This window comes from Galendromus occidentalis, unplaced genomic scaffold, assembly GCF_000255335.2.
Source record: "Galendromus occidentalis unplaced genomic scaffold, Mocc_1.1 scf7180000077212, whole genome shotgun sequence".
NCBI classification, from domain to species: Eukaryota; Metazoa; Arthropoda; class Arachnida; order Mesostigmata; family Phytoseiidae; genus Galendromus; species Galendromus occidentalis.
In genome coordinates this window covers 7,646-35,459 of record NW_003805200.1, presented here as the reverse complement: position 1 = coordinate 35,459, position 27,814 = coordinate 7,646, and the positions used below count along the sequence as shown (strand labels likewise).

The window sequence follows — 27,814 nt, the reverse complement described above, 5'->3', positions numbered from 1 at the left end:
ACGGAGATTTCCGTTGTATCCTCAGATTTGAGGAAAATCGATTCTCCTTCAAAAGCTCTCCAAATTCGCGAGCCCGTCGAGCGAGCAAAAGAGTGCAAAGCCGAGAGAGAGGACTCGAGGAATAAGAATGCAACACAAGGCATGATGGAACGAGAGAGGACCAAGCAAACACAATTATGATTTGCGCTGCACTCGGTGCGTGTCCCCGATTTCGGCCCGTCGGGCGGCAGATGTCTCTGCATGGAAACTGTTTTCGAGCGCCATTCGAGTTGCTCAGTCAGAAGATATCCCAGACCCGTGTTCTCCCTGTTGAAACCCCGAGGGTCGTACGTGAGTTTCCAATAGACCTCCCCAAGCCTTGACTGCGATCCAGAGTCTCCTTGGTATCCCCATCCCGTGAAGCAGCCGGCATCACCGTTTTGTCGTTGGCCGGTGGCCCGTTCAGAAGAGGGAATCCACTCGAGCAGAAAAACGGCGTCGATGAAGAGAAGCTGATCTTTTCCTCGTCGCACAAGCTGTGTACGCAGGAGTATCAAGAAGGATGCTCTGGAGGATAACGAGTACATCAGGATGAAAGAAACACGGGCACCGAAATAGGGACACGGTATCGACAATAAGGAATACATGAGGGGGGCGCCAGAGCAGGAGAGGGCCGGGAAAATGCGCGCGAATGTCAACATCGGCTAAAGAGCTACGAATCTTTATAGCTTGCTGTTCGGCTCGTAAAGAACGAATAAAGTGACACAACTCCGATTTATGACGACTTTGACACCAGCTAGTCAGCGAGCCAGTTCCGGCCCTCGACCCCCACCGGTCTTTCCCGTATCAGGACAGCAAGGCAGTCATGCAAGCTTTGTCGAATCAGCCATCGAGCACGAAAACATTATCCTTAGTCTTTTCAAGCTTTTCGCTCCCTCTTCGCACGACGCGGCGTGGACCAAGCGGCTCTCGCAACAAGGGCAAGCAAGTTTGAATCTCTCTTTCTCTTTTAGCCCTCCTGCTTCCCTGACCGTGTCACAAACACACCGAGCAGAGCAGCGTCGGCGACCCTGGTCCTGACTGCCGGTCAGCCAAGCAATAAAGACGTGCAATTAATTCTTTACTATGGCTAAGCGACGCTTCATGCTTCGATTAGTTTATGGAGTTTTTCACATAAAAACGTTTCAACAGCAACAAGTCGGCAGGACGCCGCCGCCGCCGCCATGGCACACCATCTCGTGAATGGTGTACTCGCTGCTAAAAGTACGGATATTCGGATGTATGTATGTATGAGAGCATGCATTCTCGAGAATCAGAGTGTTATTCACACGCTGATAGAGATTTGCCCTTCGCTGAGAGTCAGCAGAGACGAGGTCCTGTGGCAATCGCCATCGCCAGAGAAACTCCTTCACTTGCTCGAGGGTCCCGAAAGTGTTTCCAGTGAAGCTGAGGATTCTCGGCAGGATATAATGGTGGAACTCGGGACGAAAAGGGCGAAATTCGGGACGAAAAGAGCGAAATTCGGGGAAAATCGCAGAACTCGGATGACAATAGCATAAGATTAACAATGACCATTATAGAAATTCAGGGGCCGAGTATTCACCCATTCGAACTCTGTATACTGGAAAACCCTTCCCTGCCACATAGCGGCATGGATCTTCCAGCTGACCAGGCCGCAAGCTCCAAGAATACTCACCGCCACGCGATACGCAAAAGCACCCAGTCAGCCAAGCGCAATTACTGCGTATCCGCTCAAGAACTCCATCGGATCCTCACTATAAAGGAACTCGAGAGTTCATTCATGTACATACATGTACTGTCGACAAAACTGCGTGTGGAAAATGACGATCCGAATGGAGCGTAGAAAGATCGTGCTATGCAAGTTCCCTTCCAGTTGCAAGTCGGTCAATGCTATAGTCTCGATCTTGCAGCAAATTTTTCAAACTCTACCAGAATTCACCAAAGCTCGATTCTCATAGAGTATCTGAGCTTGTTTGATTCCGCCAGTTTTCTAAGAACATTGTCTCTTTCCCGACCTTCTAGTCTCTTTTAATGACAGGAATCGCGGAGGTTGCGAAAGACAGACGCAAATCGCGGACGACGCCCGCTCTCTTGGAATCCGCGAGGGACGCGATCACCGCCAAAATCGTCAGCTCCAACTATGAGGTGTCTGTGTCGAGCTGCCCCCATTCGGAGAAGACGCCTATTTCACGAGCTTTCATCGATAAATTTTATTTACATCTGGTAATCGATTGCTCTCCCCGATGGATCCTCCGCAATCACTCATTCGCCCCTGGAGCTCCAATTACTCCGAGAAAAAATTCGACTCCCCACGAAATTCGACTGGCCCATCCGCCGAGTCCTCAATTATTGAATCTCACTCCGACTCAACATCGAAATTGTGACTTTCTTCCCACAGAACCAGCTCAGACGAATCACAGCACCGGAACATTGAAAAACACCGGCCCAGAAGTTTTTCTGTTCCAAAGGAAGACAGGCCCTCTCGGCATCGAATCTGCCTCGTTCAAGGCTCCCTTAACCGTGAGACCTGTTGTGTGAGTATGGTCCGCGATCCTCTTCATGCGTCGCGTTCGCCTTCCTCCGTCTTCGCTCGTGGTCGGATCTGTCTTGATTGTTTCCCTGATGAGTGGTTTCTCCGTAGAGCTCTTTCGGCTCTTCCGACGCCTCCTCGTTGAGAGTAGCGTGGACGCGGAGGAGGGGACCTGCGAGACTTCCGACGAACCTTCAGACCTGTTCGGGGATGAAGAAGTAAATATGCTCCTCGACGAAATACTCGGTCTGCCTACTGAGGACGCAGCCGCATCGATGTCTGCTGCGGGAGGCGCTCCGTTCGTGTGTCGGATATCTGAGGAATCAAGATTCGTCTGTGAGATATTCGCAGAAAGCCGTTCCCGAGCCTCGATCAATTGACGCAGTGATTCCCCGGTTGATTGCAAAGGCTGATCCAGCGCTCGAAGGAAGACGTCTTGCTTGAAAGGCCTCTTGAGGATCAAAGCCTGGAATTCCTTGAAGGAGCGCTCCAGGATCTTCAGCACTTCTGGCTGGCTCGATGTGATGTTCGAGTTCGTAGGAGGAACCGACTCTCCCGGAGCGACCGATCCCGACACCACCGTCGTCGAGTTACTTCTCGCCGGATTCCGGATCTTCTGATCTGAGGCTGGACCTCCAGCTTGTTCTAAGCGACCTCGGGAAATCTTATCCCCGGCGAGCGGCCCTTTTTCAGCATCTTTGATTGCGGATACTCGCTGCTTCGCTTCCAGGGGAGCAGATCGTGCAATCTGCTCTGCCTGGAGGGTCTTGGAGACCTTGGCAGAGCTGGAACTCCTGGGATGGGGCAGCTCTTCTTGTTTTGCGGAGCTCCCAAGACTGTTTGCCGAAAATTTTTGCGATGAGTTCGACTTCAGTCGAGTCGCTCTTAGCAGCGACTTCCCCAGTTTAGCCGACGATTCGAGGGGGGGAGCGGTCTGCACCACATCAAGGGGTCTAAGTCGGGAGATCACCGGAATTCTCGTGGGAGGAGTAGGTGCGACGGCAGTTTTCATCAGCGGCTCCGGGGCTCCTGTCGTTGCAGCAATCCTCTGCTGGAGGGGAATAACCAGCTTCTCCCCCTGTGGCGATTCCTTCGGTGTTAGACGCAGGACATTAAGATTTGACGCGCTTGGGATATAGCTCGGGATTTCGCTGAGAGACTGCGGATCGACCTGGAGGTCCTTGAAGTCTAGTACGTCGAAACTCGTCTTTCGATCGTTCTCCAGCTCCCCTTCTGAGGTCGGTTTAGATGTGTCGACAATCTTCCCGAGCGTCGCGTTGCGTTTAGTTGTGACCTCAAAGAGATTCCTCAGCAGTTGTCTCAGTTCGAGGTTCTCCAAAACGTATAGTGGCTCCTCTTTTGCGAAGCTCCCGATTCCTGGAGTCTCCAGTGCGTCTACGAGCTCGAAATCGTGTCTGGACTCGAAGCCGACCTTTGGGACCGCAGGAGGGTCTCGCGGCAGACTTTCGACGCGGCCAGGTCCTGGTGGGGGAAGAGGAGGGGATCCGGAATTTTCAGAATCACGCAAGGGATCAGGATCGTTCCTCTTCTCTGAGCGAGCGTGGATATAGGAGCTTCGGGTTCCGTCAGGGAAGTACCTCGGTCCGTTTATCTCGATCGGAACACTGGCGAAAATCCGAGGAATCGCTATGGGATCTTTCAGAAGATCGTTCTCGATAGGGCCGTAGTCGAAACTCCGTCCCTTGTTACGTATCCTCAGCTCTGTCTTTTTGTCGAGAGTCGCGAAATCGTTGACGAAGTAGAAATCCACAGCCTCGCTGCAAGGGATCGAGTCCTCTCGACGGGCGCAGTTCATCGTTTGCTGATTGAAAATCGTGTTCGGCGGACACAGAAAACTGAAGAGCTCCACATCCGTTTTACCAGTTTGGAAATGACGTGGATTGCAGAGATGGAAAATTCGGCAGTCGTTCTCGACATCCGCGTAGTAGCCGTATTTTTTCGGGCATCGGAAGCTGGTCCTGAAAGGACCGAAGGAGAATCCACCAGCTCGCGATGTTTCCGTTTTAGAGGTCGATTTCTCAACTTGAGACTGCGCGGAAACTGTAGCGAAGAAAGAACACTTTAATACAACTGAGGATGCACTCACTCAATTTCTGTACGAATTCCCATGGTGCAAAACTATAATGCGTGCTCACCAAGTGTAGAAATCACGACGACGGCGACAAGGGAAACGAGCATCGGAGGAGTCCTCATATCAAGTGTGGCAGATGCCTCCGACAGACTTTCAAGGTTCTTCAATCAAAACATCGCTGAGGGATGAGTGGGGACTGCGGTCGATCAAGTTGCATTTGAATTTATAAAGCGAGTTTCCCACAGCTGGAAGTTTCACTTGCCTGCTCGTCGGACCCGCGTTTTTGTTGACGCTGGCTTCTCTGCGACGACTCTTCGATAAATCCGCGTGATTATCCCCATGATCGTCTACGATGTTGTTTGTTTCCTTCATTCCTACCCAGAATAGCCTAACTTAGCGGTTCCCAAGCATCACGACGGATGGAATGTCCCGCTTTCAGGCCTCGCTGATTGGGTGAGTTGCTCGGAACGCGAGTCAGATTCCCGGGAAATTTCTGTCAGGAGTCCATGCTTCGGGGCTCGATGTTCTTGGTGAAGGTTCGTCAGCGTCGCCTTCTGGATTCGACCGCAGCCGGAGAGATTTCGACCTCCGTCTGCTCTGATTCCAGAATCGAATTCATTTTTCTCTGATTCGATGAGATTTCCTCGGGAACGGCAGGTCGACAGGACCCTTGACCACTGGCTCGACTCAGCAGCTAGGAGACGGTGCCGTGGGATCATAACTTCATATCATCAACTATTGGAGTCTCTTTCCGAGCCAAACTCCGACCCCCTCCCCGCGCTGTCCCTCGAAGCCACTGCAGTCCCAGATGGGTGGATGGACCGACCAACCAACCGACCGACCGGCTTGCCCCCTGAAAATACGACTTCCTGTTTCCCGCACCGGACGGGCTCCCGTCGACTGGATATGAAGAGTATAAATCTGGACAGGCGGCACCCCTTGTCCGACCGTTCGTCCGTCCGTCCGTCTGTCTGTCTGCCTGCCCTTCTGTCCGGCCGTTCGCCAACCCCATTTCCGTTATTGGACATTCGGGTACACGATACACGCCTGGCCGTTGCCACCAACAAGTTATCTGTCGCTACGGTTCGTTAAGCGATGCCTCAAACGGTGAAGTTGAGAAATTCGTTTTCGCAGAAAACCACAGCGTACTCTCGCAAAAATCTCGGAATCGATGCCCACCCCGAAGCGAACGGCTGTTTTCAAGAACCGACGAGTTGTCGAGGTTTGGCGGCACAGGAAATTAGATCCTGAAGGAGGCTGGCAGACTTAGTTGTGGTTCTCGAGGCAGGAAAAAAGGACAATGTTCCCTGTCGGACACGCTCCGGAGAGAATTACAGGGCATTTGACCTTTCAGGGTCATGCAAGCGACTTTCTTCCGCCACAGAGGGTTCATGGTCACATCGTGGGCGACGACAGCGACGATGGGGATAAACACTGTCCGGCAAACGGGTGTCCGATGGGTGAGCTTCTGAATTCTCTCACAGAAGAGAGGGTCAGAAGAAAGGATCACAACAGAAGTTCCGAAAATCGCCGGGCGAAACAATTTATTTGTTTCTGCAGAACCTTCTCAGTTAGTGTTTACTGTTTACCATCGTTCCCTCGTCATCCAAACACTCCGAAGGCGAATCGGAACACTGAATTCCGACCGCGGTGAGGGTCGTTCCCGATCGTATCGAACCCCATTCACCTCAGAAGAATAACAGAATTATTTTCTCGGACTCGGGTGACTCCGATGTGTCGCCGCGTAATCAAGCGGAATTCTCATCGGTGAGTGCTTCATTTACCCATATTTGATGAAGGAATGAGTGAAATGTGATAGAAAACCCAGAGATTCGAGACGAATGGAATTCTCTAATGCACTGTGATTCCCTAAGAATGACGGAATCTTCTCCATGAGCTCGCCGGCCTGAGAATAGGATGCCCACGAATGCTTCTGACTGTGAAGTCATCGGGATCCCACAATAGCGTTCTCGGAACACGGACCGAGCTCAGGGATGTGGACTCCGTGCTGACCGATGAGATCCGGCACGAGATATTCAGCCCGAAGAGAGCGCTGACACTAAATGCCTCTCGCAAGGAACATGCATCATCACGGCGCCGGCGCATCGCACTTGGGGAGAATCGTCTCTCCCCTGTGATACCTTTTTCTCGAAGATGCACATGTCCTCCGGAGTTTTCGGCTTCTGAGAGGTTTCATCCTCAGGGGGGCGGGGTCTTGTATCCGAAAACTGAGGGCTAACAAGGAAGAACGAGATGTCAAATTTTTGTCGAGGGAACGCTTCGGGGACCTCCAACAACAGGTAGCGATACATGGATTTCCCATCAGAGAGCCGGCGGCTCGGCCATACGCTATAAAAGAGGATCGATCCTTCAACGATGACGGGAGTATCCTCTTGTTCAAATAAGACATCTCTAACCTTACCCCACGCCTCCGCTCCATTCTTGACCAGGGTCCGACTGCATCGCATTGCGTCCAGCATCGCGCTCTCTCGGTCATTGAGAACGACAAAAATTCTATTCGTATCCGTCTCTGACACTTTGTTGGTCACACCAAGTCCTTCAAGGATTCAAATTGAGTGAGCTCCGCGGCATCCATCTCACTCCGACTGACTTTGCACTCGGAGATTTCGTATCTCGCAAATCAGAGATAGGAGCAAATACATCAGGAGCTGCGAAAATCTGATCTTTCGAGGAGTCCCTCCGAGTGCAGGTTGTTTTGCTCGAGGAATTCACCGCCTCTCAAACTGTTCCCAAACTCGGCGGTGTTCAATCATCGGAGCCGCGAATGAGCGGAGCGATCTGATTTGACAGGAAACTTCCCGGCGCTGGAGCACACATTGTTCGGTTTCAGTAATTGAATCTTGAGAAGAGATTTCGAAGACGGCGACCGGCTCGCGCTTCGAGAAAGGCTTGTCGGCAATTCGTCACCACGATGGATGACATCAGAGCTTTGCTTTTCAGCCTCGAAGAATGAGCGGCCTACGTGCCTGTTCCCCCGAGCGACATTTCCCTCGATCGCCGATCCAGGCGGACAGCGGAGGGTACTAAGCGAGGTCGAATGCAAAGAAAAGTTGGCATCGTCGTGCGCAGACAGAATGGAAATCGTCCAACCGGGAACATTCTACTCCTACCAAAGACAATGGAGGCAGCCAACTCCCATTCCGGCATGGTTTTTGAGTTGGATGAGAACAGAAGGTCCGAGGTTCTCCAATATTTCGCGTGAGGATCCGGAGCTTTATGAAGATTTCCCGCGAACAGCGCAGGCTGGATACTCTGCGAGCAATTTGAGTCGCTGATGAGGCTGAGCAGAGCGGCGCGATGAAGTTGCTCATCGAGTAAAAATCCGTTTCGGGATTTGCGCACGGTGGAAAAAGTTTGGAGTCCATTTGTGCAGTGGCCGCTGGCTGGCTTACTGCTCGAAGAGATGATGGGCGTCCGTTCGTTCGTCGTCGTCTTCGTGAGTGACGTTCAATGGGGCGAGCTTGAGGTCGTTATGAGCTTCTTTGAATGTTTCCTGGGCCACTGCTCTCCGGGCCATGGACTCCATTTGAGCACTTTCTCCACTACATCCGCTGCGTTTGGTGTTGAATTGATACGGAACGACTTAATGACCGACTTTCTGAAGGAAAATGCAGAGCCGCGGGCGAAAGCTACTGGCTGAGAATCTCCTCCTTGACGAATACATAGTTCTCAATATTCAGCGGATATTCTCAAATCCCGAACGTTTCGGACATCAACCACATTATTCAAGGGCAGGCGCTGGACAAGGGAGGAGGGATAGATCAACACACGCATTTGGAATCGGATCCTCGATTTTGATCGGAAAATCGAAAAACCTACTCAAGACTGCGGTCATCGGACTCCTTTTCCTCTGAGGATCGTCGAACTCCTCGATCGCCAATGAAGCCACGCGATAATCTCGAAGCGGCGAATTTAATATCTTTTTTCGGTCGAGGACTCGCTCCGATTCCCTCCCGGATTGCGGTGTACATTGAGAATCTCTATTGGATCCTCACATGACTGTTCTTCGCTTCCCCGAGGAAACCGATTTCATGCAGAAACTCACGAGGATTTTCCATCTGATTTTCAATCTCCATCTCTCGAGACGCCAACGGTGTCGAACTCTTCTCGTGAATCGTGATTCGTGGTACGGGACATGGATCATGTCACATGATTCACCCCTTTGTGATGCCCGGCGGTGGAGTCAATCGAGAAGTCAACAAACTCCTTCGAGCTTCATTCGCCTAAGCTTATTTTCCGTAAGCGGAATCACGCTATCGAGACAACTTAGGGGGCCTGAACACGATCCATCTCTACCGTTATTTCCGGCTGTTCCCACTCATCGCTACTCGCGGGAAAGCGAGATATGTGTATTTGGATATACTCTGTAGCGCAATGGCGAGTCGCGGTTCGCGCCGTTCTGAATCCTTCAAGAAGAAGGTTTCGGGGTCAGCCGCCTCCGCGGAAAATGACAAACTTTCCAGAGCTCGGTTCCGGTATCTTCACCAGCTCTATTCCTGAGTGTCCGGCGCTCGTGGTCTCGTTGAGAGCGGGACGACGACGGGAGATTTCAGCCACGCCCTGCGTCAAATCCCGAGCAATCGATTCGATGTGTCCTGAATGAGTTCAGGGAGCTCCCAAACGCGTCGGCTATATCTGGCATCGGCGACTTCCGTCTGCGAGAGAGTTCGCCATCGGGCATTGAGATTGAATAGCGTAGCATCCGAAATCGAGTCTGCTCAAATCACACGGAAGGTGTATCAAATGCGCAGAATAACTTCGAAGCCGTCGCCAGGAGGGACCAGACTATAATTTTTCAAGATCAGGCGTTTCGACAAAAAAAAGGCAGAAAATACTACTACAGCGTAGAATTGCAATGATTTTGAGCAAATGGAGCTCCCTACTCTCGCCTGTTCGAAACTTCCACTTCCCAGTCTGACTCCGCCTTCCTTGGGTCTGCGGCACATATCAACCAGAATTCGCTGGGAGGTGACCTGAAACAATATCCTCTGACCAGGATGAGGAATATCAGGAAGTAGCCTGAGGCGGAATGGCAGTTTCAGAGTTAGGGGTTCCTTCACAGTCATAAGTAGAGCTAGGAGAAATGCCAGAGAAGGCAGGCGAAAGAGCACATAGGCACTGAGCAGAATAGGCATGAAAGGCAGGGAGAATGCCGCAGCGAATCGTTCATCGGTGCCGTCCGTGAGGAGTTCACGTGGGAACTCGGAGCCTATGAGTCGGTGACCGGAGGCGGTCTGATGGAAGCATTTCACATGATCGAAAAAAACTTCTGCGTCTGAGCGGACCATCGGATCGCAAGCGAGATGTCTTTCTGAAGCATGGGTCCGCCGACCCCATTTCGTATCCGATTCCGTTCGCAGACTCTGAATCCCCTCGGGATTCCCGAGATTCAGCGCCTCACTGGCTCGAGAGGGCAGTTTGGGTACGGGAGAAACCATCAGGCACATCCGATCGAAAAACGTGGAAAGAAGCACCCGTAGGCATTCATGTCAGAATGCCCGAACTTTCCAGCTCGAGTCATGACTCATGACTCATAACCATGATGCACGGCTGTATTCTGATCGACCCCATCCTACTCAGCCTTTGCACTGGTCTACGAGCAGATTTTTGAGTCGAATAACTCATGATCTTGCGTCGAGATCGTGGTCTCTCCTAGGAGCATGAAGCTCTCAGTCACGGGGATTCCCAAATTGGAGAATGAGATCTTTCTGGAGAATATCTCTCGACCTGCCGGCATACCTCGACGTCCTGCTTATCAGGACTTCATCAATCAGGCTGCCAATCCTACGACTTTTTCTCGAGCTGCGAAGCTCGCTCGTGGTACTACCTACGTATCCCTAAGAGGAGCTCCGCATGCTCGAGTGGTTGCGCTGATGATCGCCTCCACCAACTCGTACGGTGGTCGCAGGCAGTCATCCTTTCCCATGGGAGCTACAAGGAGTTCCGATCCGCGGTTCTCGATTCTCGGGTTAGTAAGATGCGTGTACATCTGAACACACACGGATATCTGAAGTGGGGGGCGATATGGACTCACCGACAATTACGCGACTCGACACCTGACTATTCAAGACTCTCAGACTTCTCGAATATGAATCCCCTCCCTGAGGGACCGAATGAGCGGAGGAAAGAGTTCTGATCACCAATGTTCCATGAATTCGTCTACCTCTGGACGACTAATCATGATCCTCAGTCTGTCATGACTGGAACCGGAAAAGAGTTTGTTGGAAAACCAGCCTGTGAGATCCCACTCCTGCTCATCCGTAACATGAAGCATAAAGCTAGAGGGGAGTATTCTCAGGTTTCTGAATCGATCGACAAATTTATTACGAAATCACCGCTCCGTTACCTCGATCGTCGAATTATTATTTACATGAGTATTTTCAAATAAATATCACTTCCGTGCGGCCTGCCTCGACAGGCTCATTCGATTGATTCCACCAAACCGTTTCGACGAGTCTTCTCAGAGCCAATCCCTGATAGATGACCCTCAATAGTAGGCGCGGGCGGCCAGAGCATGGTGTCCGTAAGCGAGAGGAGCGGCGAAGTGGGCGCCGTAGTGGGCTCCGTAGTGGGCGATGGGAGCTCCATAATGAGCGAGGGGGGCTGCAAGAGGGGCAGCGTAAACGTGGCGGGCGTAAGCGGGAGCAGTGGCGGCGAGAACAGGGGCAGCGTACGAGGCAGCTGCTGCGACGACAGGAGCGGCAGCGACGACAGGGGCGTTGTAAGACGCGGCACCGGTCAGAGACGGGGCGGTTCCGGGCTCATTGGTAGAGACCGAGGCGCGGAATCCAGCGGCGTCAGCAACGTAGTTAACGGTTCGGACACGGCCATCGGCATCACGGAGTCCATAGGATCCGATCTTGACTCCAAGGGCGTTTCCAGACTCTCGACGGAAAGATCCACCACTTAGGTGACCCTCGTCGTATCCGAAAGCGTAGTTTCCGAGTCCATCTTCGGATCGGTGTTGGGTGGAGGCACCGGTCGAGATGATGCCGGCGTGAGCCGATGCCAGAGCCACAGCGAAGACAAAGAATACCTGAGGAGCAGGCGAAAGGAATCTATGAAATCCAGCCTAAAGTTTTGAAATCCTCCAATCCACAAGCACAGGATCATGCATGACTTCAGGACTCATGTGGACTCCTGATGCGGGAACCGATTCCACTTCGCGGTCAAAAAGGATCGACAACTTTCGCAGACTCTGATTTCGATTCGCAGAGCCGGCACCGTCATTGAGGTTCTCTCGGAGTAAATTGGGCTCCAGGCCCCGTGCCGGAGACTCCACGTCGCTTCTCCGCGAAACGAGCCGGATCCGTATCCCACGCATGGCTGCTCACCTTCATGTTGAGAAATGTTCACGAGAGAATGAATGCTTTTCGACCGCGCGATTCGATTTAAATACAGCAGACTTGAGTGGGGAGTGGTTCCGACTGAGGTTCTGGGGATAAGTTGCGACTGGCTGCCTGGGCTGGTTCAATCACCCGCTCATTCACGCGCTTGCTCCCTCTGTCTTTGGCGGGCAACACCCTGTTGGAGAAATTTCGTTTTCTGCTGCCAAATCTGGATGAAACCGCATCTCACTCAATAAGCAAATCGCAAGGCCAACTCGAACAATACCTTCATAGATTCCGGGGCGGCCTCATCGAAGATCGAGCGACGTATCGATCTTTTCAAGCAGATCGAGCGTATCGTACTCGGGACGTTCTGCCGTCCGGCACTCCGATCTGGAGTGCCAGCGCCGCGGACGCGCGCAGGCTCCAAGGACTTCCAAAACTGGCAGCCGGTCAATGGACCATTTTCTCCGAGTTTTTCCGTTACTCTGAGAAGGGCATGCTCTCGCCGAAAACCTCTGCACAGACCTCGATTTCCCCGGAAATTCATCGAAATCACGAACTATGCTCATCTTGGGGAGCTCTCCGACTCCGCTTCGCGTCCGGGTTTCAAGCCCGAGTCTAGACCTCTACTACGCTCTATTACTCGGAGCTCATGGAATCTGCCACTCGTCTCAATGGATCGACCGGAACCCTCATACAACATTGGATTTAGGATGTTGCGCGGATTAGGCGAGCTTCCCGGACACAACAAGAGACCGCTCGTCAACGTTGAGAAGTTCTGATTTCCCCTGACATGAGTGACATATACCTCCTTTTGAAATTGGGTCAGAAGCGACCATTGCGCAACCATTCCGTTCATGCTCAATCTCGCCTGACAGACATCTGACAGCTCAATTTTGCGCAGTTCGTTCCAATCCTCCCCGGAAGCTTCCTTTCGAAACGATTCCGATCCTCCATCGTCAGTCTGGAGGAATACGCATGAATCAGAGGCGCCAAAGTCGGACTCTGAACCAACGCGCATTAGGGTAGCATAAACTCATGCTGACTAATTCTGGGCTGACTATAGGATGGAGCAGCCTTCCGAGGTTACTGGAGATGTCGAATCGTTACATGATGCATGATATGGCTGTACTGCACACGGCTCGTCATAACACCCTCCTTCATATGAAAATCTGTGACCCGAATTCACGGCGACATTCTCCGTTTCCACCTTGAGCTCCGGAGAAGTCCGAGAATGGATTCAGAGCCATGCTTCTTTTCCCAATCAATTGACCGGGACGGAGCAAAGCGAGGCAGGAACAATGTTTTCTTGTGGTGAAGAATGCTGATGAAAATTTTCTGTTATAGTCTAACACCTCGGCGAAATCTCACAGGGAACAGTCCCGCCAAAATACAGCATTCGGCGTTTTTTACTTGTCGGTTTCACATAGCTTCACCGGAATGGGTCGACAAGCTCCCTGCCGCCTTCCGGGGGAGTTCGGAAACTCCGACTCTCTGGCTTAAACTCGAGGAGATGATGGCCACGTGCTCGTGTTTGGAGAGTTCAAGTCAATAATTGTCCTCATGAGTCCGAGAATTCTTTTTTGAAACAGTCCAATCTTCACTCGTCCGGCGTCCGATCGGCTCCAGGCGGCCAAGGCAGCCGAAAATAATCTGATTTCCTTGGTAGTCACGTCAGCAACGTACATTGGTGAATGATTCCAAACGATTCACTCCCCGTCTTAGCTCATGCAAATTCCACGCTTGTGATTCGTTCTTCACTCCGCTAAGCGATGATCTACCGAAATTCAGAATTTTAAGTAGTAATCTGTAAAAAAGCAACGAACGGTGTCGGCGGTGGGGCCGACCGAATCCACCGCTCAAACATTTACACAAAGTAAGCGAATGAGCTATTTTCTATAATGCGAGCCTTTTCTCGGTGATTTTTCTGATACATTTTCCTCCATCTCCTACATTGAGCGCAACTTCCATTGATTAGTTCATGCGCTGGCTGGCGGGCGATTGACGGTTGATTCAAAGTCGACACCCGCCCGATTATTGCGGCTTCTCTCAGTTCGCGACGGTCAGACCAGAGAATATACAAGACACTCGTCATCCCAAAGCAGATCGACAACGAACAGCGGCAACGGATGAATTTCGCTCAGTCAGAAAATTTGATGACGGCCGCAGAACGACGACGGCACGGGGCTAGTGGCGGAGTCGATAAGAGGAGAAATTGAACAAAAAAGTCTCGTTGAGAAATGTTCGCCCTCCTTGCGGAAATCAACATCGTTAGCACAGTGCTTCAGAATTCAGAAGATCTTCGCAAAAATAATGACACCAGGATTGTTGTTCGCGGCACTAGTACCATTGGCGTGAGCCGAATATATCAAGAGCAATTTCCCGTGAGCTCGATAAGAGCTCACGTAATGCGGACGCGCCGAGAATTCATGAAGAGTACCTCGAAACTCCGGGGCTCCCCGAGGCAACACTCACCTTCAGAGTTCGAACGAGGCAGTCCACCAGAGAAGACCGGAGCACTCCGATTCCTCCCTCAAACCGAGATCGAGAAGTCGATGACACGTCTCCTTGAAGTTTTTTCCCTACGAGCGGAGAGTCCCGGAAATCGAATTTCCGTCAATAAGCCAGAGAAAAGCCGCTGTCTTCGATGAGGATGCAATCCGAGATGGCTGTTCTGCGCCTTTATGGTCCGCGCTACGGAATCCCTGCTACGCCGAGGGCCAGCGGTCAAAATCATTCGATTCCGGTGCTCGGCAAGCCCGGGGACTGTGCCACCTAAGGATACTTCCATGAGGTGCGGCCTTTAACGGACCCCCTCGAAAGGGGACTTCTGTTCTTCCCCCATCCTGTGCGAGCACACGGCTCTGAATCGTTGACCGTAGAGCTGTGAAGAACCTCCCTGTTCCAGCTGTTGATGGCAATCGACTAGCACGCTCGGTTCGGGAAAATACGGTGTTTGAAGATCAAATCCCAAGACTTCAAGGGGGGAAGAAGGATCCTGACGGTTCTGACTCGGGCACGGGAGTTTACGCGAAGACATCTCTCGCGGCATCGAAGAAAACTAGAAAGATGGCGGCTGCTGGAATCCGTAAGATTTGAAAAGTCCGGTATCCTGGAAAACGTCGGCCGTAACTAGCATCGACGCGCAATGACTTTTCAAGATCGAAACGTACGGAATTCGATCGTTTTGCATTCGGTCAGAGTCGTTGTTCCCGCCCAGCGTCCTTGTTGACCTGAAAATTCCATGACGTTCGACAGTATGACATAGAAAAGGATTGAGGATTTCCATGACAATTCCGTGCAAAGATTCGACGCCCGTCTCCACAACGGAGCGACGAAAATGATGGGCGTCTACACAAGAGTTATGCTGGCTCGCTCCATCGTACTTTTCATTTATTTTGTGATAAGATCAATATCGAATCACGAATTTTCAGAAAGACATCGCGCCACGCCGCAATCTGATTCGAGAATGAAGCGAAAGCAGAGGTGGGTAAGCGATGATTCTGAGCAATTTGCGGAAGCTCATTCTGAGATGGAATACCCACCATATCGTCAAGTTTCTTCCCGCAAGAGCTGACTCGCGGGACACCGCGTATTCGGAAAGCGGACAGACGAGCGGTCAGCTCTGCCGTTTATTGAAAAAAAGAATGAAATGAAAATTATAGAAAGCAAATATTTCGATAGGAAAAAATCATAACAGGGTGTGGCTGAAGGGCACTCGCATCTGTTTCCTTACTTCTCAGACGGCTCATACGTCGAAGTACATTCGTCGAAAGGCGATTAAGGCGACTAAATCGCCCGTTTCACTGCGTTAGGGCAGATCTTTCGGGACGTATGCAAATGTAACACGAGTGGAATTTCAACATTTTCCTCCTTGTTGACAGCATCTGGAGCCGCTTCAAGCCTCTAACCAAAACTATTCCCAGAAATCGGCATTCAACCGCGGAAAAGCTGACGCGTCGTTCCCGACTTCTCTCAGCGAAAATTAGCTGAACCCTCCTGTCGTCTCTAGAATGGATATCCCCAAGCTCGTGGATCTACATATATTGTGAAGCAGAACTTCATCGGGGAAGGGACTAAACTACGCTTCAGCACTTCACCTGTGGGGAAAGGACGGAAGAAGGAACTCACGGTTCGGAGTCCCAAAAGCCTCGAGTTTTCTAGGAGAGCGAGCCACTCAATTCTGATCCACATTGCCTGGAACACAGGCGGGCGGTCGCGTCGGAGTTCGCCCCTCGCCATTGTCATAGCGACTGGGCGAATTTCGGCTACACTCCGTGGGTCGCCCTGAGCTCTCGGTCCGACTTAGGTCGACGGCTCTCCGCCGGAACTCACATTTGACCTCAAGGAGGTTCGCGGAGGGCTTTGCGAAGCTCTTTGCTCCTATTGTGACCATTATTCCACGCTAATATCCCGCCGCTTCCTGTTCCCCCTCCCCTCGGCGGAATCGATCTAGAATGCTGAACGATGTCCATTAGCTCGTGTGCTCCGCTTTTCCCTTGTCGATATGGTGGTCTGTAGCACGAAGGCACAAACTCTCTTCGCCACGCTCTGACGTCACAATGGTCTGGATTTTGGAAATGCTCCGTCATATTTCAACTCCCGAGTAACAGAAGTGGAGGACGACTACCCCATCGACTCGCAGTCGCGAAAGACGAGCGGATTTTGGTTCGGGAACGGATTCCCTGATTCCATTCCGTCTTAGCGATACGATCGCGCAAGAGCCCGAGTTTCTCCTCGGTGCCCGTCTCCTATCGGCTTCCTATTTCATGCCTCGAATCGGCTTCCAGTTCCGGCTTGAATAATAAGCAGCCCACGCGAATGGGGGAATAAGAGACGAAATTCGCGAAAAATGGATGGCGTTCCGAGACGCTTCAATACATCGTCGGCTGTACCAGCCGATGGTTACTCAGCCGATGGTCAAGGGTTGCGTTCGATAGATATCGATTTCGATCTGAGATTCTCATTGAGTTTTGATCGACCGAGCACCCGCTCAGCTGCCCGAAATCGCGGCGACCGACGGACTTGTAAACGAATTCCTCCGCATTTCCACGACGCCGACGTTTCTGGGGTACGAGCCAGACCGCAAGTTACGTATGCAAACGTGGCGGATATCTGATGCAGGATCATTGAATCGGCGGGAAATACACCCGCGGAAATAAGAGAAGCTGGGCTCTGGATCGGGGAGCGAGAGGAATTTTCTTGTAAAACACCTCACCATTTACATTGTCCACAAAAAACATGAAGGTCACCGAAAGACTGAATTAGTTTGAACGGACGACGGCTCGCCGCTCGGACAATGTCCGTCTCAACGGCGAAACGGAAGCGAAAGTCGTTGCGTAAGCCGGATAGCTCAAGGAGCCAACATCAGAATGTTTGATACCCATTAGACCGACAAACGATTCGTTCGGCCGTTCGCGCCCCCATGAGTCAGTCCACCCGTGGGACCGAGCCGTCGAGACAAGAGCTGAAAAGATGTCTGTCTGAAGAACGAATTGTCGCCTATTTCCCAAGGTCCGGCGTCCACCAAATTGGTTTCGAAAACCGCCCAAGATCTCCGTAAACTGGCGCTCGCATGAGAGATTCGGCGACGTTGAGGAACTGAGAGACGAACTATTGGAGATTAAGTAGACGGGAGTCGGGGAGAAACTCGCCCACAGGCGGGCACACGAACCTCGGCGACCGTCTCTCGGAGTCGGAGATCAGCCTTCAGGGAGATCCGCATCTTTTCGCGCATGCCAAGAGGTCTGTGGGAGAGGCCCCGTGCCCTCTTTGGGAGAAATGGAAATTGCTTCTCGTCCGAGTGCTCAACTGACCGAGTCGAGTCCGAGAAAAAGTCTGACTGAAACTGAAGCAGACACTCTATAATTCAGATCTATATTCATGATCGGAAGCTCCCCGCATTGGTCGCGCGATTCCGACCTCTGGTGGACAAAATCGAAGCAGCCGCCGGATGTACCATCGTGTTGGTTTATCAAGAGGTCCGAGGACCATGAACGCAAGGGCCTGTGCAGTCTTTCCGCTGTAGGCTCGAAAGGGCTGGATGCGTGCAACACGCAGCGGTCTTAGGCCTTTTCAAGACGTTTCGGCATGATTCGAATCCTACCCGTGAGAGGCAGGGGATTCCTCCGCCACTTGAAAAATCTCCTCCCGCATGGAGTTCGCAATTAAAAATTTTGGAGTATTTTCCGACGATTGGGCGTCGCCGTTCAAGAAGACGGTTAGGCGAGCACTCAATCGATCGTTTGGGTCAGCAGCCAAAAATAAATGGCGGTGGGCTCTTTGATGCGCGATTTTCTAGTGACGTAGATGAACAAATGGTCGCGACTTGCGCCGCAGCTGCGACGGTCCCGGACGCCACGCGGTCGTTCTCCATTTCACCAGCAAACGGTGAATCGATGCGCGGTCCGGCGTTCCAGAAGTTTGCCAGAATTGTTCCCGCAAGGACACCTTACATAACGGCTCCGTCAGGCCGCACTCCGACCGCCCCGCATACATTCGATTGGGCTACGACGCAACGGTTCAGAACTCGCTCGGGAATTCTGTCGAAATCCAAAGCAGCTGCTCTACTGTCCATTGGATCAATCTCGTACGGGCGTTCAATCCCTCGGTTTTGGCCTGTCCAGTGGCGGGAGCCGTTTGACGCATACCGGCGAAATTGGATCGAAAACCCACCCCACTCTCACCCAGCCGCCGCTCTTCGTCTCGGAAGCTGGCAGTCAGAACACTGCGGCGACCTTGCGATTCTTCTTCCCGACTCGCAGAAAGGCCACTCACTCCTGTCACCGTCACGGCGTTCGACAAAAAAAAAAACAGAAAAAGCGAAACAAGCGCCCGCTAAACACGATACCCGCTCGGTCTGTTAGCTGCAGAAGTTCTTCCCCCTTTTTCTGTCACGTGGTGAGGCCCGCCCTAGCGAGCGTTTTTTTTTGGAAATTTTCAACGATGCGAGGGGAGGCGGCGCCCGTATAAAACCAAGGATACTCACAGTCTTCATCGGTACACTCAGTCGACTAGAATCGATCACACAACGAAAATGAAAGCCTTCTTCTGCATTGCCGCCCTAGTGGCCTCGACCAGCGCCGGAATAATCTCGACCGGGGCTTCGAGCCAACACCGATCCGAAGACGGACTCGGAAACTACGCTTTCGGATACGACGAGGCCCACCCAAGCGGAGGATCCTTCCGCAAAGAGTCTGGGAACGCCCTCGGTGTCAAGATCGGATCCTACGGACTCCGTGATGCCGATGGCCGTGTCCGAACTGTGAACTATGTCGCCGACGCCGCTGGATTCCGTGCCTCGGTCTCGACCAATGAGCCTGGGACCGCTCCTTCCCTCCCCGCTGCCGCTGCTTACAACGCCGCTCCCGCGAAGGTGATCGCTGCCGCCCCCGTTGTGGCCGCCGCTTCATACGCCGCCCCGGTTGTCGCTGCCGCTCCCGCTCTGTCCTACGCCGCGGCTCCCGCTCTTTCTTACGCCGCAGCTCCCGCTCTCTCTTACGCAGCGGCTCCCGCTTTCTCTTACGGCGCGGCTCCCATCATCGCCAACGCTGGAGTTCCCGCCCAGTACGCTGCGAATGTGTTCGCTCCCTCCGGAACCCCCTACGCCTGGTGAATGGACTGAGCACACCTCGCTGGCTTCTCTCACCCCAGCCGAACAGTATGAGTGAAAGAGTCTGAGCCTTCGCATTGCCCGGCTGTTCCTCTTAGTTTCATCTTCACCGTGCCCTGGGACTGCATCCTTCCCGTGATCCATTCTGTCTTGAGCCCTGGAGCTTTTCCAGCCTTTCATCTTCTCCTTCTGTTCTCGTCTTCTGCTCTATCTCCCTCTGTGTCGTACCTCTTCAGTCAGTCGCGGTCATTCGCAGAACAAATCCATCAGTGATTCTGTCCCTTCTTACTCTATCAATATCGCGTAGGGAATCTGTGATCTTATTCTTCAGTCTATGGGACCTCGGTTCCCTCCTCTCGTGGGATATGTGTATCTCCCTTGAGTGAATTTGGTTGTTGTTGTTGTTATTACTTCTGATCTAATCGGGCTCTTGCTCCAAAATCGTCGTTCCTACCAATGGTGGCACCTATGAGACCGAGAAATGTAAAACATTAGAAAAAAAAAGAATCAATCAATCAATCAACATAAGTCTCTTTCTTGTAGATGCGAAGCAGAATCTTTCATGAGGAAAATTTTTGGAAATTTTACCAAGCACGACGTCGATTCGGGACGATTCCTCGGTTTGGATATTAGGTAAATACTATATATAACGTCGCTGTGAGCGTTCTCGGCCTGAGCGGCATTGAGTCGCCCAGGAGTTCGCTGAGATCATTGAGCCATAGGTCGGTGGAGACGCGACACGTGCCTACTCTGTCTGTGGGGGGCCAAGATCCATGATTGAAGTATCGGGCAGGAAGGACCTCATATCCCGTGGTCTCTATATCGGTATTTGAATCGCATCGGGAGCCATCCCGAAAGACATGTGTGCTCAAGCAATATCGGTTCCGAGCATATGAAAATGAGTATCCTGTTACGCTGCTCCCCTGACTCGGTAGTTCTTGCTTAAAAGCAGCTCGGGGTTTCTGCTCTGCGCCACACACTTCCGTCGATAGATGCCTGGCGGGTGGAGGGGCGTCGGTTGCAGACTCGAGTCGTCGGGGAGTTTTTATCGCCGAATGCTTAGAGTGCTCGGAGCAGCTTCTTGGACGTGAGCTCAGAGCTTCATCCGCTCCTGCAGAAGAAGTCTCGGCGGATTTCCAGCGAAGGGGGGGAAATGGCCACATTCCAGTGGGAGAAACGATGAGCTACGCGTTTGAAGGATCTCACGGCTTCGTAGCCGAATACTGCGATGTTGAAGATCGTGCAGAGCAGGGAGGAGGGCTGTATGCTGCGAAAACTCTCCATATCGAAGACATCCGTTGCTTCCCCGCCGCACAGTGGCTCAGAATCGACTGAAAGTGGAAGAAACTCAGAACTCCCGATTGGCTGGGAGGATTGCCTCGAAGTTTGACTGGGAGAAGCGCCCGACCAGGACTGACCGATTCCGCCACCCTTCGGCCCGATCGCATGAGTTCAACACGTCTCCAAGGCAAAATGTCTCGCAGAGTATGGCTACCTCCATCAACTCCCTATTTGTCACAGAAAGTTGCATCACGGCTAGTCTTGGTGGCTTCAGTGTTCGAAACTGACGAAACGAATACATATGATGCCTCCAAGATTGTTCCGAGCATTCAAATGTGCTGTCACAAGTCACAAGCTTCTCATAGCAGAGGATATAGAAGCGAAGCTAAATAGCTAGAAACTTGATGTCTTCCGAAAAGTCACTCTCGGAGATTTTAGAAGGGGATGGAGATCGGAAAAAAAAATAATATCTCTTCCGGGAATCGGGAGGTTTCGGGTGGAGATATCCTTACAGCTATCTTCCTAGATGTCAGACGTCCAAGAAGGAACAAGTGCGCCACCTGCGCGAGGTTATTTCCACCTCTGAACCACTGTGCGCCGCTCACCCAGTTTATGTGTTCGACCAAAGCTTCCTTGAAATTACTCACAAAGATCATGTGGGGAAGACTCGCCAGATATTTCTTGTTATCGTCGTATTTTGATTCAAAACGCGCTTCTGATAGGATAGCGGTCTCCATGAGACGGTTGATGGTTGAGCTGACTCGTATCGAGGTCATCAATTGTCCGCTCTCTTCGGAAGATCCTCGATGGAAGTCTGACGGCAAGAACAGTCTGTTTCGATCCGTTTCCCCGAAGAGGAATTTATTAATGGTTTTCCTTCGTAGCGTGCGCGGTGCCGAGGCGCTCTGATGAAACTTCGCTTTACGAAGCAGAGATTGCAGAGACAAACTTCTCTCAAAAGGTCTAAGACCAGACGTTTAGAGGAATAACAAGGTACTACATGACGGCAGTCGAACCTCTGCCGACATTCGCTGAGCTCGATTCGATCTAGGAAAGCCAACATGATGAAGTTGAGGTGAATCTGCTTGACGAAAAAGCACATGACCAAAGCTGATCCTATCGCCATCATATGGGAGACTCCCCAACCTTTCACGACGATCTCGATTGTTGTGATGAAATTCATGGCGATTCGGGTCGCCGTGTCCTTTGAGCTCCCCCTCCTCAGCCACGAAACGGCTTTTGTCATCATCAGAATGCTGAGCAACAGGAGAATCGCAGCGTACGATTGAAGCGGCTTGATGAGTTCCGATATATTGGTTTCTCGCGGACTGGTTGGAGAAAAGCACTCCATCGAGGTGGATGTCGACGTCAAGAAACGGAATAGAATGCTCTTGTCGGTGTGGGAAATGACCCCTCGAGTAACGTCAAAGAAAGTCCTAATGAAACTTGAATTACACTTGGGGGTCTCGAGCAGTTCAACCATCGCACAGTGGTCAAAAATTGATTTCTAGGTGGACAAAATTATTTTTCCGATTTCCAATGTTTAAGGCAAAAAAGTGACTGAAAAGTGTGGGGAGAAGGTCTGAGGTGATAGATATGGATCCGTGTGGGGCAATGAGAACGGAAGCGTTTTACGATACGAACCATGGATTTCTCTCTGGCTTCCGAAAAAAATGGCCAAAACCTTTAGGGCCGCATTAGGACACTGTACCCTAATGTACCCAGTCTAACTTTTTTTTAAATTGCTCGTAAAAACCTCAGCTCTCACGAGGTGGTAACCGATTTTTGCGCTTTTTTGAGCTAAGGGCCTTATTTTCCGGAAAACCTCGGAAACGCCGTAAATGGTCGAGATATCGCTCGAATCGTGATCCAGCCCAGATTCTGTGTTGAGATTATCGTACCCGTGGATATTTGTTACTTCAGAGAGCATCACTCTGAGTCGTCCATCGGAGACGCTCCTCTGGTTGAGGACATCTGTGGTCGGATATCGAGATCGGGCAGCATCCAGCACGATGGGCGCAAGCGGGAGACCGCTCTCAGAATCGCCGCGTGCCGCGCTAAACTACCCCTGACTGCCTCGCGGCTTCTTCCAATGAACACTGAAGGGATTGATTGCGCATGATCGGAGCTGAGAGATCACACAAGGTAGACGATTTACACGACTTCAGAGCCCAACTTAGCCGATAGATCAATCGATCGATGGAAAAGTTCCAGAAATGTCAGCGGAAGAAGGATAAATTCTACCCCCATTGCTCGGGCTGGTTCCAAAAAGGGCCCTTCCGATTCAGCGTCAAGCTGAGAGTACAAGCTAAGCCATGTACATCGGCATCAACATCCATGCGAGGGGCTGGTCGACCAGAGAAAAATTTCTGCGATTTATCCGTAAAGTCAAAGACACGTAGAGTTCAACCTCTACTACGGTACGGCACAGGAAAACTATTGTACGCGGGCCATCTCTCCTTACACTGTTCCGGTGATCGACAGGGCTCCAAAACGGTGAAAGCTCTGTCAGATCGACCATCCTCAGCCGCATCCTCAGCGTCCTCCATCTCAGCGCTGAGGAGTGGGAGACCCATGAGGGATGCGACCCGTAGTGTTGTCTAGACTAGTGGAATGCTCTCGATAAGCAAGTTCCAACGAATATAATGTAGCTCGTTTAATTCGAAGAGTGTCTCATTATTGACCCCGTTGGGCCTCGAACTTCGTTTCTAGGGCCAAGATGACGACCAGAAACTCTCTCGGGCTCATTTCCGAACTCTAATGATCCGAGTCAGTCGAAAAAAGCCTTCAAATAATTTTGTCCACCTAAAAATCGATTTTTGACCACTGTGAGCCGGCAACAAGAAATCTGTGGTAGCGCCGAGACAAGCCGCAGCAGTTCAGGAGAGGATGGAAACCCTCGTTCGTGAATTTAGTAGCGATGTGTTCTTCATAGAGGGGTTTGTAAAAAGACGGTCTCGAACTCGAAAAGATTCGCTGTAGCGCAACACGTACAAGGGGCAAAACATGTAGCCTTGTTGAACTCCGTACCGCCGGCCTCGTCTCAAACGGATTCAGAGCTCGGAACATCAGGGAGGCGATCGCATTCAGCCTGGAGCTATGCGAGACCTTCATGGCTGCCGGCATTCCTCTGCACAAATAAGAAGATTCACGGCTGAAGAATTTCCCCGCAAAGCGCGCCGAACAGTCGATACCGTCTCCGGCCACTCTCCGATTGGGCTACGTGAAATACGCCTATGAGCAGAAGATTGCGCTCATCCGGGCTCGTGTGGGGGACAACCCCGTCTAGCTCTCGACCGAGGAGACCACCGATGTTACCGGACGCTCTGTAGCGCACGTAATTATCGGAACTCTCGCGATAACGGACAACGAATCTTTTCTCTTCCAGGCTGAGAGTCTCGAAAGAACGAACAGCTCGACGGTCGCTCAAGTATGTTTGAACGCTCTTACTCACTTGTGGCCGAACGGAATCGAGCAATGACGGATACTTCTGCTGGTGACAGATGCCGCCGCAAACATGAAAAAAGCGGGGAAAGCTCTGAAGGTGATCTTTCCGAAAATGCTACATGTCACCTACTTCGACGGGTGGTCAAGTGCTTAGCGCGTTTGTCACTACTCGTGAAAACCTGCATAGCCGCAACGACGCCGCTCGTGCGGGAGGCGGTGTGGGGTCGATCCCTGCTGCCGGAAAAATATGCAGGTACTCGGCCCTGACCCTCCTGGGTACATTTGCTCTATGGATCCGTCCTCGGAAGCAATGTAAATAACAGTACCCGGGACGTTAAGCCTTGGCTGGGTGGTTCAGCCCGAAAAAGTTTTTTACATGTTACCTGCGCTGCCCACGCGCTCCATCGCCTGGCAGAAGAGATACGAGTCTTATTCCCGGACATTGACAGACTAGTTATCCACTTTTCGAAGATTCTCGAGACACAGAAGATATTAGCAAAAGCACAGAGCATCAGACTATGCCTAGTGCCCAGTGATCTTTATTGAAGCGGAGCACGTTTATATACGAGTACTGAATTAAGGGAAAGGAAACTAAGATGGCGTAGGAGTCTAGCTAAGCGTAGTGACAGCGAGAACGGGAAAGACAGATTTCAACAGCCCCCGTCCACGTAATCGTGGTCCTGTGTATCATAAGTCAGCCTCAGATATAGACCTCGCAATAAACTGCTGAGATACATGGTCGCGGTCCACGACAACTCGGCCTCGGCGACAACTCGGCCACTACGACAACTCGGCCACTACGACAGCTCGGCCACTACGACAACTCGGCCACTACGACAACCCGGCCTCAGCGACAACTCGGCCTCCACGACAACTGGGCCACCACGACAACTCGGCCACCATAGAGACTCCTTTTTTATAGAATTGCACGTAAACCCGCGCTCCGGCTTTCTCCGAGAATCTGCCCCTTTTTGATCCATCCTGGAAAGCCCGAACGCCCCGCCTGACTGCACTCGGACCTCGGAGAATCATAGAACACTTCGGCACTTCCCCTCATCCACAGACGGTCTGGGAAGCTTTAGACCTCATTAGACCGAAAGACCGTATTTAGAGTCGCCGCCTGTCGTGCTAGAATGTAGTCGGTGTTGTTGCTATCGTCGTTGCTCGTACGTGCAGCATGTTTACCACGAGGCATCCGAAGACTTTCCGAACGGATCCCACGCCTGGCATCGGACTGAAACATCTCCGCGAAGACAGGAATCAGGATGTCAGTTTCCGTCGAAAGTCAGCGAGGAAAAGAGAGACTGGCCCACGACGGGTATCTGTACGTGTTCGCGCAAAGGAGTAAGGATCAACAGACAGAGTTCTGGCGCTGTCAATACAAGGCCAGCAAAAGTCAGAAGTGCACGGCCCGCGTTCATAGGTCTGTTAGAACTGGGGAGATCACGATCAAAGGCGCTCACACTGACATGCCGAGTTCAGCATCTATAGAAGTCCAACGGAAGAAGGTAGCGATGAAACGTCGAGCGGTGGAGACTCTAGAAGCACCGCAGCAGATCATCAACAAGATACGTGCTACTTCGTCGCTGGCTGCCAAGGGGAGCATCGAGAGCAATAAATCGCTGACAAGGACGATACAAAGAATTCGCAATCGTGTCGGAATACCTTCGGTGCACTACACGGATCGTCGGGATATCGTCATCCCTGAAGAATATCGAGTGTATGAAAGTAGCCCCGGGATTGTGGAACGGTTCTTGCTCGGTGACTCGGGATCCGACGATCCCAACAGGATCTTCCTCTTCGGCAGAGAAACGGTGGCCTCCTGGATCGGGGGAGTTTCGAAAATCTACTGTGACGGGACCTTTAGTTTGGCCCCGAATGAGTTCGCCCAAGTCTTCGTGATCCTTGCGGAACGTCCAGGATGCGTGACCCCGATTTGCTACGCTCTTCTGCCGAATAAGTCGGAAGAATCGTATTGCAAGGTAATTTCTAGAAAGAAGATAACGTAGATTAAGTTTGAGCTGACGGTAGCAGTTGAGAATGTCGCCTTGTCCTATATTCTTAAGCCCCTTAACTAACCCGTCATTCGCTTCTCTGCTAGATGCTCGATATGTTAACACTCGGATGGCCGGCCTTCAACCCGACGAGCGTTTCCGTAGATTTTGAAAAGGGCCTGATGAACGCGTTCAGCGCCTACTTCCCCGATGCTCAGATTCAGGGATGCTTCTTTCATCTTGTGCAAAACATGAAGAAGCAAGTCGCGGCTCACGGTTTGAGCAGAAGATATCGTAACGAACCGGATTTCGAGCTCAAGGCAAAGATGATCTCGGCGCTCGCGTTCATTCCCCCAGAAAGACTGGAGGTCGCGCTCCGCGAGCTCCGCAGTGATTTGCCAGAGGAATTACAGACAGTCCTGGATTACTTCGAAGACAATTATATCGGACGTCTCCAGGCTCGCGGCGATGGATCTCTGACACGCCGGAACCCGTTGTCCCGGTTTCCATCGTGGACCGTCTACGAGCGCTCGCTTCGAGGGGAATCCCGGACGAACAACTACGCGGAAGCGGCCCATCGCAGTCTTCAGCGCCAGTTCCGTGTCGAGCACCCGGGGATGCTCAAATTCATTGACGGAATCCGTTCTGTGCAACAGAGCAAGGACGCCGATTTGGAGCGTTATATTGCCGGGTACGCCGCTGATGGGAAGAAGAACAAGTATGCTGAGAATGACCGAAGAATTCTACGTATCCTAGAAAACGTAAACACCAATACCTTAAGCGAGACTTTGAGGGGCATCGCCCATACCTACAAAATGAACCCTTGAAGCGGAAATCCCTCAACGTTGTCAATCTGTACATACAGTACATTCCAGTCAATTCAAGTTTCCTCCGAAGATTGTGTGAGAGGATTTCATAAAAACCAAGTGACGCGTTCTTCCGACGCTTGTGAGAAGAGACAAGGCATACCGAGTCACCTTGATTCTTTCAGAAAGTCTTTTCATTCAGTCATTCTCCGATTCTATAAAGAAGGAGTCTCCATGGTGGCCGAGTTGTCGTAGTGGCCCAGTTGTCGTGGAGGCCGAGTTGTCGCTGAGGCCGGGTTGTCGTAGTGGCCGAGTTGTCGTAGTGGCCGAGCTGTCGTAGTGGCCGAGTTGTCGTAGTGGCCGAGCTGTCGCCGAGGCCGAGTTGACGCGGTCCGACATGGTCGACTGAATCTTTCGAATAGAATAAACCAATTTCGATGAATTCCACTCTGGAAGCTACCAGACCATTTACCTATGCTACCGATGTCAGGTATCAGCCTCAGATCTCACAGATAGATCGAGATGGTCCAATCTTCGAGTTTCGTTGTTTCGGAGCAATGAGATACATCGATGTTTTCGAAGATGTAGAAATATGAATCTAGAGATAAGGTTCACATGCCAGGAAAGGCTTTTTCGTCCTAATAGTATAAGCAACTACGTTCGGACTCACGAGCAGGCAAAAATGCTCTACGAGAATTGT

General features: G+C 51.7%; 3 protein-coding genes across 3 annotated transcripts; 2 read left to right on the top strand and 1 right to left on the bottom strand.

Moving 5' to 3' along the window:
* Nucleotides 1–11,130: 11,130 nt before the first annotated feature.
* Nucleotides 11,131–11,983, bottom strand: LOC100903739 (adult-specific rigid cuticular protein 15.7-like). Its single transcript, XM_003741848.1, has 2 exons — nucleotides 11,978–11,983; nucleotides 11,131–11,679 (listed from the first exon to the last, which is right to left on the bottom strand). Exons 1-2 carry the CDS (start codon nucleotides 11,981–11,983, stop codon nucleotides 11,131–11,133), a joined length of 555 nt encoding a protein of 184 aa, XP_003741896.1.
* Nucleotides 11,984–19,010: 7,027 nt separating this feature from the next.
* LOC100903598 (adult-specific rigid cuticular protein 15.7-like) lies at nucleotides 19,011–19,589 on the top strand. The gene has a single exon (XM_003741847.1). It carries the CDS (start codon nucleotides 19,011–19,013, stop codon nucleotides 19,587–19,589), a length of 579 nt encoding a protein of 192 aa, XP_003741895.1.
* A 5,990-nt stretch (nucleotides 19,590–25,579) lies between these two features.
* On the top strand, nucleotides 25,580–27,135 carry LOC108864054 (uncharacterized). The gene is made up of 2 exons (XM_018638937.1): nucleotides 25,580–26,296; nucleotides 26,416–27,135. The coding sequence occupies exons 1-2, from the start codon at nucleotides 25,580–25,582 to the stop codon at nucleotides 27,133–27,135; spliced, it is 1,437 nt and encodes a 478-aa protein (XP_018494453.1).
* The last annotated feature ends 679 nt before the right edge of the window (nucleotides 27,136–27,814 follow it).